We start from the raw sequence: 12,753 nt of genomic DNA on the forward strand, positions 1-12,753 counted from the left end.
CCATAAAGAGTGGGAATTTTGTCCATTTGGATCATGTTTATGTTTCTATAAAGGGGTACAGATTTTGTCCGTTGGGATTATGTTCATTTTTCTAATAACGAGTTGGGATTTTCTTAATTTTCTGATAAGGAGTAAAAATTTTGACACTTTTTCTAAAATGTGGGATTTTGTCACTTAAAGCGGAAAAAAAAGTTTGGAACTTTGTCTGTTGAGATTTTTTCTAAAAGTAAGTTCAGATGAACTACGGCCGGGACCGCGGAACATCTCCGCACCGAATAGCACGTACTACGTATCCTAGAAATTAGTCAAATGACTCAGTTCCAAGGACCCCGTGGCACATACGGAGTATGGGCCCCATTCATATATTGGTATGTGTCAATGATTGGGTGTCACCAACTCTTGCAATATTTGACTCACAAATAAATGAGAAAACAAATGTATTTGAAATTTCTGGAAAAAGGGGGGGTGGGCCCCAGTGGGCCCCTGGATGAATTGTGCAAGGTATAATCGTAATCTATGTTGAACTACCTTTGAAATGATATCTCACGACTATGTTCCCATACATTTGTAAATTACTGGAAATGAGGGGTAAACAAAAAAAAAATAGCGTTTAATCATACTGTATTCATTCATAGAGTATTCATACCAAACTGCATTCCGATCTAACAAGAACTAATGGAGCAGTCGTCATTTGAAAAATGGGGCCCCAAATCAAAAATTGGGCCCTGATCGTTGATGTGTCCACATCCATAGATTATAGCTACCAAATTTCAGCCCGATTTGTTAACGAGTAACAGAGGAGTAGTGAGTCCGGTAGCTCAGCTTAAAAAAGTGGTTGGTATTTTTTTTCCACTTTTTCTAAAACACAGTTGGGATTTGGTCACTTTAAAAAAAAAAAAAAAAGTTGAGATTTTGTCATTTTTCTAAAAAGGGGTTGGGATTTTATCTTTCTGTTTTTAATGATTTTGTTCATTTTTCTAATTAAGAAAGCTGCATTTCTGCTCGATAGTGGAGGGCTAATCTGTAACCAGTGAAAAATGCTGAGTTGCTGTCTTTTAGCTCCTCCTGGTGGTTATATTACGATATAGATTCAATAATTTCAACCTGTATTACAAGGTTTACAGCATGTTTGTAGATTAATATATATATATATATATATATATCGTTACATTTCACATAACGGTTCTTTCATGTGATGGATTTGATAGTACATGGACAGGAGCTGGCTGCTACGTTTCTTCTTATATCTTTTTATACAAACCAGGCCTACATCAGATCTCTGACTCTCGTCTCTGTAAACCATGGGTGTCAAACTCATTTGAGTTCAGAGGCCAAATACGGACCATTTATATCCCAGGTGGGCTGCAGGTTTTAGACAGAAAAACGAACAATTTCAACAATAATGTGCCCAACTTTGCACTTCTATTCATAAATTAGACAAAGTCTGGAAGGCATCAGCAATATCTAAGAAATAAGTGACAGATATTTCAATGTCCTTTTTAGACCCATTTTTATTTCATTTGGGGAGGTTTTTTTTTGAAAAATTTGAGGAAAAATGTCAGGATTTAGGAAACATTTAAAGTTTTTTCAACAATTTACAACTGAATTATTTGTGATTAATTTTCACTTTCTCCTGCAGGCTGAATCAGATGCTCTAAAGCAGTGGTTCCCGTGTAGCGCCTTCGTATATTTGTCAAATCATGTGTACCCCTCTTCATATCATAAGTACCTCTCTAGAATTTCATATGCTTTTTCATTTGTGGAACAACGGGCTCTCCTAAACCCCTAAATGTGTCTCGTTGGTTCACAACATTGGTTCCCTAAGGCCTAATCTACAAATTTAAAACAATGAGTGGAATTTATTTTAAATAAATACCATGCAACTTTTATGTGATTACTTTAATTGTAAAATTCAGTTAATTATCAGAAGTGTGATAAAATGGTCTCTACATAAAATAATCACGTTTCAATAAATGACACGAAAATGTAGTATTTTTTTTAAGCAAAAGTAATGTTTGTGGTGAATTTGTCCAAAAATAGCTTAAAAAGGAACTATGAACATTTCATTTCCCAATTATTTTTAAATTAATTGTTAAATCTTTCGGAGTACCGCCTGCATTGTGCTCCTGTACCCCTAGGGGTACACGTACCCCTGTTTGGGAACCAATGCTCTAAAGGGCCAGATTTGGCCCCCGGGCCTTGAGTTTGACACACATCTTGTAAACGGATTCAGTTGTTTAGGGCATGATTTGAGTTTGTGAAAAACCCTTTCCATGTCTCTGTGGATGGATCAGCTGTTGGGACAAACAAAGCTGCTCTGAGGGTCAGAGCCAGGAGCTGGAAATGTGTATCTGGGCTAAAAGAAGAGGTTATATTTTGGGTCTGGTGTGTGTGTGTTAGAGGGGGCAGCTTAGAAAGCCTGTCTCATATGTCAGTGTTCAGCAGAGTGTCGAGGCAGCTGCTCCCTGGTGAGTGTCTCCAAATCATTGAATTGTGGTGTTTTTGTTGGAATTTTAGCTTCTTTCCATGGTTGCGTTTACCAAAAGTCTGACTAACGGTTGTTGTACACACTGCGTCAACTTTATTACAAAGTTCAGTGACAAATCAGGAGGATTTCATCCTGGCTCATGTTTTGATTGATTTGTTGGTTCGGCACAGTTGAGCTTTTAATAAAAAGTAAGAAATCTTGGTTTAGAGAGATCGTAAGTTGGGGCAACCTTGATGACCCTTTGCCATTCACTCTATCCAGGGCAAGGGTTCACAACTATTCTGTCCTTGGGACTCAAAAACCTTACTAAATGCCAGCTGTAACCCGAAACCAAAAGACGTTGATGAGATTTAAACTGTAAGGAAATAGAAAATCTATGTAGGGAATGCTGGGTTGCCAGATATGTAGTTGGCGAAGACCGGCGTCTACAAACAAGCAGCTTTAAGAGTCAATCCTGTGTCTTAAGCAAGTATCTCATCGTTTTGTTTTTTAAAAAAAATAATTTTGTTGTTTTTTTTTTTTTTTCTGGAGTATTTTTTTTTCTTTTAAAATTTTGTTATACTTCTTTGTATTTGAGTGTGTTTTTATGGTCATTTTGTTTGTTTGGAATTTTGTCCGTTGGGATTTTGTTCATTTTTCAAATAAGGAGTTGCAATTTTGTTTATTTTTTAATAAGGAGTAAGGATTTTGTCACTTTTTCTAAAAAGGGGGTTGAGATTTTGTCTTTGTTTTTAGAGATGTTCATTTTTTTCGAGTTTTAATTTTGTCCTTTAGGTTTTAGGTTTAGTTTTTTGTTGTTGTTAATTTTGTATATTTTTCTGGAGTAATTTTCTGTTTTTTTTTGGTAATTTTGTTCTACTTTTTTTGTATTTTAGTGTGTTTTTATAAACATTTTGTTTGTTTACTTTGGGAGCAACACAAAATTAGACCGAAGGCTGCAAGTGGCCACCAGGTCACCAGTTGCCCATGTCTAATATAACTGGTTACATTTCTTTTAGTCTGAGAAATACTTTTATGTACTTTGGAAATAAACTCTTGGAAAATGGCAAGTAAATGTCATTCATGACAATAAAATGTGAAATATAACTCCTAAACCGTCTAACCGCAGCAGGTTTGATGCCCCCTCCAAAGGCTGGTAGCTTTGGCTGACCAAAATGACGCTGCCTCTCCGCCGTGCAGGAATGGCCTCGGCTGGGAACCTCTCCGAAGAGCAGGTTCACTGCTCCATCTGCCTGGACGTCTTCACCAACCCCGTGTCCATTCCCTGCGGACACAACTTCTGCCAGAGCTGCATCCTGGGCTATGGGAAAACCAGCCCTCTGTACCAGTGTCCCATGTGCAAGAAGTCCTTCTACAAACGACCAGACATCAGCGTCAACACCGTGCTGAGGGAGATCGCCGAGCAGTTCAAGGAGATCAGGATGAAAAGTGCAGAGGCGAAGGGGAAGAGCGACGATAGGAGGTGGACGATGGAGAGGAGGAAGGACGAGGATGAGGAGAGGCTTCTGGAGAAAGACCAGAAGCAGCTTCTCCTGGAGGAGTTGAAGCAGAAGCAAGAAGAGGAGAGAAGAAGGAGAAACATGAGTTACCCCCATTAATCCCTCCTTCAACCCAAACTCCCGCTGATAGTCCACCTTCCCCCCAAATCCCCAACTCTCCTCTTCCTCAATCCTCCTCCTCTTTGTCACTTTCCTCCTCGCTCTCCTCTCCGGCGTGGGAGGAAGTTCTCTGCGATGTGTGCTTGGGCGACGGCCGGCCTCCGGCAGTCAAATCCTGTCTGGTGTGTCTGACCTCGTACTGCGAGGAGCACCTGAAGTCGCACGCCGCCCGTTTCACCAAGCACAAGCTGATGGAGCCAGTGGCCAACATGGAGGACCGCATGTGCCCCAAGCACGAGAGGCTGCTGGAGCTCTTCTGCAAAAAAGATCAGATCTGCGTGTGTGTCCTTTGCACCGAGACCGACCATCGGGCGCACTACACCGTCCCGGTGGAGAGAGAGTGGATGGAGAAGAAGGTAAGCAGTACACTCCAGTACAACCTTTGACCAAAAACAAACACACCTTCAAGCGTTCAAGTCCATTCAGCCAATACATTTTTACTTGATTTCCCTTACTTTCCATGTTGTGTTACCTGGAAGATGGTTATTGCTTTATTGGTAGGATGTAGTTGCTTTCCGGACCTGATACGCAAAACTGCCAGATTCCGCGGATCCCAGTTTTTTGCTGCCATCCTCACAAGATTGCCAACAAAAATCAATGATGGTCAAATGCTTCCTCTCTGTGCGTGAGTTGATGACTCTACGCTGTGATGATTCTCTAAACCAGTCAGTGTCTGCTTTATGCCTACGTCACATTTTCAGACCCGGGCTGCTTTTTTTGGAACCTCAACAAAGAAGAAGGCACTAAAAAAGGCGGCACCAGATACCACGGAGGAGGTACTTTTTCCCAGTGGAAACGGGAAAAAGGAGAGTAGAGCCAAGCCGAGTAGAACTGATATTGCCAGTGGAAACACACCACTATGACATTTTCGTCATGTTTTTTCGTCATGTGGCGAAACTCTTGACCAGCGGTTCTCAAACTTTTTTGGCTCAAGTACCCGCTTTGTCCGACTAGATCAATTTGCTTAGAAAACTAATTAAAAACAACTATAGAGCACAATGATGAAATGAACACATTTTAAAGAATCTCATTTTGTAAATAAGTGGAATAAATAGTATTTATGGCAGTGGTTCCCAACCTTTTTTGGATCGTGACCCCTTTTTGATATCAATAATTTCTGGCAACCCCAAAGACATATTCTCTCTAGAATTAGTTTTTGATCATATATGTATATACAGTATATATTACTGCGTTTTAGTTTAACTAGATTTATATTTTACAAAGTTAAAGTATAGTAATACAGCTTTTCAAGATAATTAAAAACCCAACATGGGGTCCTGACCCTAAGGTTGTACTATTACATGGAAGTAATTTGAACTTCAAAGGAACATGAGTGTAAACAGAAATGAGTTAAACATCAATTTTAGTTTCAGGGTTGGTTTTTTTCCATGTTGTGTAGTCTCAGAATCCGGTCTGACATCTAGTGTTGGCGAACCAATGACTTTATGATGATCTTCAGGCATTGCTGAAGCGGACCGGCATAGATGTCCATCAAATGATCCAGGACAGAGTGACCAAGGTGGAGGAGATCAAAAAGTCCCTGGAGCTGAACAAGGTGAGATCAAATTGGAAGGAATGTCCAACTTTGGTCGTCCTTAAGTTGAATACTTAGCACCAGTTTGTTCTCTTCTTATAGGCCAGTGCTAAAAGAGAGGTGGAGGAGAGCACGCAGGTCTTCCAGGAGTTGGTTCATGCCATCCAGAGGACGCAAGCCGAGCTGGTTCTGGTCATTGAGGAGAAGCAGAATGAAACGTCGAGGAGGGCTGAAGGTCTGATCTCTGAGCTGGAGCTGGAGATCGCAGAGCTGAGGAAGAGGAACGCAGACCTGGAGAATGTAGCCCGGGCCGACCACATCCACTTCTTGAAGGTAGAACGAGGCTGCTTAGCTTTTAGCTGTTACACTGTTTTACACTTTGAGACGGTTTGACTTTGCCCATTCTCTAACTTTTCAATGCAAGTACCCTCTTATGTCTGACTACTACATTTTGCTCAGAATTCTGTGAAAAAACAACTCTAGAATATAATGATGGAATGAATGAGTGATAACACACAAGAATCTCATTTTGTAAATAAGTGAATGAAACAGTATTTAGTGCCACCTGAGTAGATTTATTTCTACAGTTTTGATCATTTTCTGTCATCTCCCTCATGATGTGAGACCAAGACTGACTCTATTTTTAGTTCATGTTCTAATCAATATCATTTCCATAATAATTTTGTGTTTTTTGTGACATTTTGTGTATTTTGTTGTTGTTTAGCTGTCCTTCTTCTTATTCAGTATATTTTTTTAATCTTATTTTGTGTTTTTGTTGTCGTTTTGTTTGTTTCTCTGTTATTTTTTTGTGTATTTTCTTGTGATCTTGTGTATTTTTCTCTCATTTAGTGTGTCTTTGTTGTCGTTTTGTGTGTTGCTGGTAATATTTCGTGTGATTATCATTTTTAACTAAAATAAACATATTTCTCTCCCTCCAGAGCTACCCGTCCCTCAGCACCTCTCCATCAGTCAAAGACTGGACAGACGTCAGCGTTCCCACAGACACGTGTGTCGGGATGATCAGGAGATCTGTGTCCAAACTGGAGGAAATTTTGAATGAAATGATTGACAAACTTTCGGAAAATGGTGAGAGAAGTCCTCATGAGGTTTTTGTGTTTCTAAATGACGCTGACGGCAGCATCCCTGAAGCTTCTCTTTTTGTTGCAGAGCTGAAGAAGATTGCAAAGCACACAGGTAACGTTGAATTTTCTAATCCATCCTCTTTCAAGAAGCTGAATTTACAGATCCTGGCTTTGTTGAGGCTAAGGCTTGCTTGTCACTTAATCTTTCAAGATTGTAAATTCAAGATGGATGCCAACTATTAGCTTTGAGAGTTCCAAAGTTTTAGACATTTTTATTATCACAGAGAAAGTGTTCCATCTTCTCGTAGGACAAAACGGGAAGAGCATTCCAAATAAGTATCCAACGCCTTAACAGAAACTTTCATCAGGAGAATGGAATTGGAAGTTTCATACATTTCTTTGAACAAAAGTTACACAGTGTTGGAGAAAATTCGCTATTGACGGTCCATGAAGTCGCTAGAAGAGTATGTATCTATTGCGAGTTGACGACTACTGGAGGTTGATGATGGGAATTTGCTGTATGGTGCAGAGGTTCTCAACCTTGGGGTCAGGAGACACTGGGAGGGGGTCACCAGATGCCTTCAAGAAACAATTTGAGCTCATTTTTGCTTATTTTTACCTTTTTTCTGCAACTACACCAAACTTGCCTATTTTTATCGCTTTTTTTGCCATACATACTTTTGCTACTTTTAATGCATTTTTGCTACATTACTCCCATTTCTGACACTTCCACATCACATTTCAATGCCTTTTCTGCACCTTTCCTCCACTTTCAATACAATTTCGGCACTTTTAAACCATTTCCACCACTTTCCAACCGATTGTTGCATATGTTTACCCAATTATTGTCACTTTTAACCTCTTTTCATCATATTTCAAGCTTATTTTTGCCAATTTAACCACATTCATGGTTTGTTACACCCATTTCTGCCACTTTTTAGCCAATATTGACACTTTCCACTATGGACGTAATGATTAATTGTAAGGCAGTTAAAAATCAATTCATAGGTATCACGGTTCATATCGATACTCTGAAAATTGAATCGCATTATTTTTTTTGACAGCAGGGGGGAATTGCCTACTACTCTTAAACATGTTCATAAATGATTCCTTACCTTTTTAGCGCCGACAGAATATCTGTAATATTACGTGAATATCTGTAAAGCTCTGTCTGCTAGCATAGCATCTCTTCTTCACTGCTAGAATAGCTCCATGCCAACCGACCACTGGGTTACCAGTTTCCTCTGCTGATCCAGACAAATATTTGATGTAAATACAATGCAATGACTTTTTTTTTTTTTTTTTTTTTTTAAGTCCAATTGTTAAGGCACAAAATACATTTTCAGTTGCACTTTTAAAAAGAAAAGGAACTATTATGCAGTTTTGCATTGTTTACTATAGAACCAGAATTTAAATTAATAGACTTCTTCTTCATTTGTATTATTTCTTTATTTTTTTTATTCAGGATTTAATTTTAGTTAAATGTCATTGTTTTGAATAGTTTATCAAGGGATTCTTTTGACAATGAAAGATAAAGGAAAATAGTACAGTTCTAGTTTATTTCCCAATAAAAATGAAGGAATAATTTTCAGTCATTTGTCTACAGTCCCATTTTGTAAAATAAATCGTGAGAGAATCGTATCGCGAACCCAGTATCGCGAGTCGAATTGTATCGGGAGTTGAGTGAATCGTTACATCCCTACTTTCCACCTTTGCTGACTTTATAGGTGGACCCCAAAAATCTCTCCCCTTTATTCCCCCTTATAGATGGTCCTGTCTCCACATGACTGTTCTTCAATGTTCATGTCTGTGTTCAACCACCTTCAGCTACAGTGGGGGTCCCTGGTCTCTGGAACCTTTATTTTGGGGGTCGTGGAGCTGAAAAGGTTGAGAACCACTGCTTGTAGTACATACTGTAGTCCTTCTACAGATAAACTAATGCTGGTATACAAAAACATCATGAAGTAATTCTGAAATTGGAGTATGTTTTACATTAGTTCCCCACCTTCTTGAAATAAATAAATGTTCTTTTCTATCTTGAGGCTGTTTGTCGTCCTGAATCTGTTGAATGTTTCTGTGTAGTGGACGTGACCCTGGACCCTGACTCAGCCAACCCGTGGCTGCAGCTGTCTCAGGACAGGCATCAGGTGAGACACCTCGGGGCCTGGCAGGACCTCCCCGACCACCCGGACCGCTTCGACACGGTGGTCATTGTTCTGGGCCGAGAGGGCTTCACCTCAGGCAGACACTACTGGGAGGTACAGGTGGGGGAGAAAGATGACTGGTATGTGGGTGTGGCCCGGGCCTCTGTCAACAGGAAGGGCCGGATCTCGGTCAGTGCCACCCAGGGCTACTGGGCTCTGGCCATGAAGAAAGGCCAAGGCTACCGGGTGTCCACGTCCCCACCGTTACTGCTCTCCCTCGAGCCAAAGCCCAAGAGGGTCGGGGTGTACGTTGACTTTGAAGAGGGCCACTTGTCATTTTATGACGTGAAAGCTCGGACCCATATTTACACGTTTGAGGACACCTTCACTGAGAAGATCCTGCCCTTTTTCTACCTGTACTGCTGCGACAAAGCCTCGGACACTATGGTGATCTGCCCCGTCAATGAGAAAAGTGTCATCAAGCAAAGCTAAAGAACAAAGTTAGGCCTCAATGAAGGTTTCCTTTTCCGCCAAGGTTCTAGACCAGTCATGGGCAACTGGTAGCTCTCTAATTTTGTGCAACCCCCAAAGTAAATGCACAAAAGGACTTCAAAAACACAGAAAATTAAAAGACATCAAAGGACGACAAAAATACACCAAAGTGACTCCATGTTCCCAAAACAACACCAAAAATGACTCCAAAAACACAAAGAATCACAGATGAAAATATACTCCAAAACAAAAACAAAAATGCTCAAAAAATACACAAAAGAACAATAACAGTGTTGTTACCCCTTTTTTTTCCCGATGGCGATACCCAGCTGCATAGTATTGGCTGATACCAATACATTCCAATACTGCAGTGTTTAAAAAAAGATATGACCTGTTTTTTGCCGAAAATCAGGTCTTCCAAATCGCTGACATTTTCTCTAGGTGTAGGGAGGGAAGTTTGTTTTTCGACATTAAAATGTGTTCTCGCGATTGGTTTAGGCTGACAGATCCGGGCCAATAGCGATAACTTACCTCGGTATCCACTGAACACGTTACTATACACGTTTCTGTGATCAGGAGTCAGAGCAGCACTTAGAAAAACACATTGGTCATATACTGTATGTTATTACAGATATGAAATTTGTCCTCTGCATCTAACCCATCTCTGAGGATTAGTGAGCAGCCATTTTTGCAGTGCCTGGGGATCAGTTAGGGGTTAAGGGACTTGCTCAACATCACACAGGGATGGTCCGGGTGAGATTCGAACTGGCAACCCGTCGATTACAAGCCCAGCGGGATCCCTCCCGATACTAGTGTCGCTATCTGCACAACATTAATAAAAATACAAAGAAAGGGCTCCACAAACCCAAAAAGACTCCAAAAACACACAAACTCTTTGTTCTTTCCCCTATTAATGCTCTGAATGTTGGTAACATTTCCCTCAGTTAAGAAAACCACATTTTTCTGTTTCTCACTGTGATAAAAGTTGCCCATCTCTGCTCTAGATGATACACCTTGACCTGAAGGCCTGAGGAACTTGAGATACTGGATACCTTAAATGTGGAAACACTCTTTATTCACGAGTTATTAAGGAGTTAATAAGAAGATGTCTAGCTCTCCTACGTGTGTGTTAGACACAAACCTTAAGTTCCAGTTACGTTACTACTGATGAATCTCTGTTTTACTCAATTTTTTTGGTTTGTCTAGATTTTTGCAGGTTTTCTGAAAGCTTACAGATACAGACCTAATGGTGCAATACTATCACTGACCTGTCTGGCTAATTGATGCATCATTCTCCTTGGATAACCACAAAATACTTTGTGGATTAACAGGTTTTTTAGGCTTTGTTGGCACTTTTGAGGCTGGGTTTTCTGTCACTCTTGTTTCTCCCAACCGTGGTAGAAGTTGGATTCAAGTGAGATAGTTTGATACTGGCGCTCTATTTTTGTATTGTAACTGCGTATAAGCCTTGAATAACTGTTTCTTGTCTTTCAGTCATCAGGTTTGCTTTAAATTAAGTTACTTTGATTGGAAACACTTGTTCAAAACAATATTTGAAGTACTTTTTTGAGTCAAAGTGTAGAGATTGAAGTGTCTTGGTAACTTATGTCGATAGCAGATTGCTAACAGCCTGCTAGCTTTGTGTAACGTAAGGCAACAGTGGTCATTTAATGGTATGTAAGAAACCTAAGGATGTTTAATTTTTTTTTTTTTTGTGACCTAATTAAAGGCCTCACTTGAAAAATCAAGAATAATGTAGCCTTAATTAAAAGTAATCCTTGCTTTGTTGCTACCAATGCTAAATGATTAGCATCATTCAGGATGTATCTTGTCATGTTGAATTTGAATATAAATGTGCAATAAACATGGTTTGTGCTTCTCGCACAACTCTATTGTCATTTTTTATAATTTCAAACTATTTTGTGCCACTGCATGCATGAGTTAGCGATTAGGTTCAATAGTTAGCCACTATCACACCCGCTAACGACTACTCCATCACAGAAACATCATCTATAGCACATGTGTCAAACTCAAGGCCGGGGGCCAAATCTGGCCCTTTGGACCATCCAATTTGACCCGCAGGGGAAAGTTAAAAAGACAGAAAAAACAAATTGTGTAAATTGTCAAATATTTCAGCCCTTCTAAATACACAAATTCAATGAAACTCCACAATATTTGGAGGATCACAATGTTCCCATGCTTTTATCACTTGACTGCAGTCATTTTAAAAGTCAAATTGTCCAAATAACTCAATTTTACTGAAACAATTTCAGATAATTTCCCCAAATTAAATACAAATTTCTCACAAAATCAATGAACGGGAAAATCCTGCAGGGATATTGTCGGTGCTTTATATACTGTACATTATGTATAATTCATACGTTGTGTAAAGTGCCAACTTTTTAAAATCTGCAGCCCACTTAAAGTCAAACTAGTTCGTATTTGGCCCCTGAACTAAAATGAGTTTGACACCCCTGAACTATGACATTATCTGATGCGATCAAACATCTTTTTCAGGTCAAGCAACACATTTCCGGTGAAAATAGTTCCTAGTTAGCAGTTCCAAGCCTGAGATGCTAACTCTCAGTTGGAGAATGACAACATTGCCAATAAATTACAACCTTTTTTTCTGTTTTTATTTCATGTAAATTAATAAATTGTATGAAATTTTGGGATAAATAGCATTTGGAAATCACATCATACGATGTCATTTCCTGCTGGTTCTGGAAATACCCACGATACTGAGATTGCAACGTTAGCATCTCTGGATGTGAAATAACATGCAGGGTTAAAGTTTAAATATTACCTGATGTTACGACATTTTATTTTATTTTTTTTAACCATAACATGGAGTTTAGCTTCGTCTTTAGTCTGTGGTTGATGCACTTTTATCCGAACACTACAATGAAAAGGCAAAGATTCGTTAGAACTTAAAGAGGGCTTCAAATTAATTCATATCCAGATATTCTAACATCTGCAAACGTGTCAAAATAAAAGCACACAAGTCTTTAGAATTTAAAAAATGCCTTTAAAATGAATTCGATGCAGAATAGCTTCTTTTTTAGTTCATTCTGACACCAAGCTTTGTTCCCCTATGGGGCAACGATTGTAAAGTTGTGCATGCGAAAATAAACAGCAACGTTTAGCAACAAATCACGTTTAGAAAAACGTGATTTTTTATTTATTTTTTTACGTTACTTTTGACCAGATTTAAAGCAATATATGTGAAATTTGTGATATTTACTTTTACCATAAAAATATGTCAAGGATTAATTATTTAAGTCTGAAGGTTAAATCTAAATGTTAGTAGTAGGAGTATCAAAATAAAAGCTCATTGACGAGAACGAGCGCTTTC

At 39.2% G+C, this 12,753-nt stretch overlaps 1 protein-coding gene across 1 annotated transcript; it reads left to right on the forward strand.

The window, feature by feature from the left end:
- Positions 1-2,360: 2,360 nt before the first annotated feature.
- Positions 2,361-9,783, forward strand: LOC114480548 (E3 ubiquitin-protein ligase TRIM39-like). Its single transcript, XM_028474782.1, has 8 exons — positions 2,361-2,468; positions 3,668-3,924; positions 4,209-4,502; positions 5,606-5,701; positions 5,783-6,013; positions 6,619-6,766; positions 6,848-6,874; positions 8,845-9,783. The coding sequence occupies exons 1-8, from the start codon at positions 2,429-2,431 to the stop codon at positions 9,396-9,398; spliced, it is 1,647 nt and encodes a 548-aa protein (XP_028330583.1). The 5' UTR covers positions 2,361-2,428; the 3' UTR covers positions 9,399-9,783.
- The last annotated feature ends 2,970 nt before the right edge of the window (positions 9,784-12,753 follow it).

This window comes from Gouania willdenowi, chromosome 18 (assembly GCF_900634775.1).
Source record: "Gouania willdenowi chromosome 18, fGouWil2.1, whole genome shotgun sequence".
Classification (NCBI taxonomy): Eukaryota; Metazoa; Chordata; class Actinopteri; order Blenniiformes; family Gobiesocidae; genus Gouania; species Gouania willdenowi.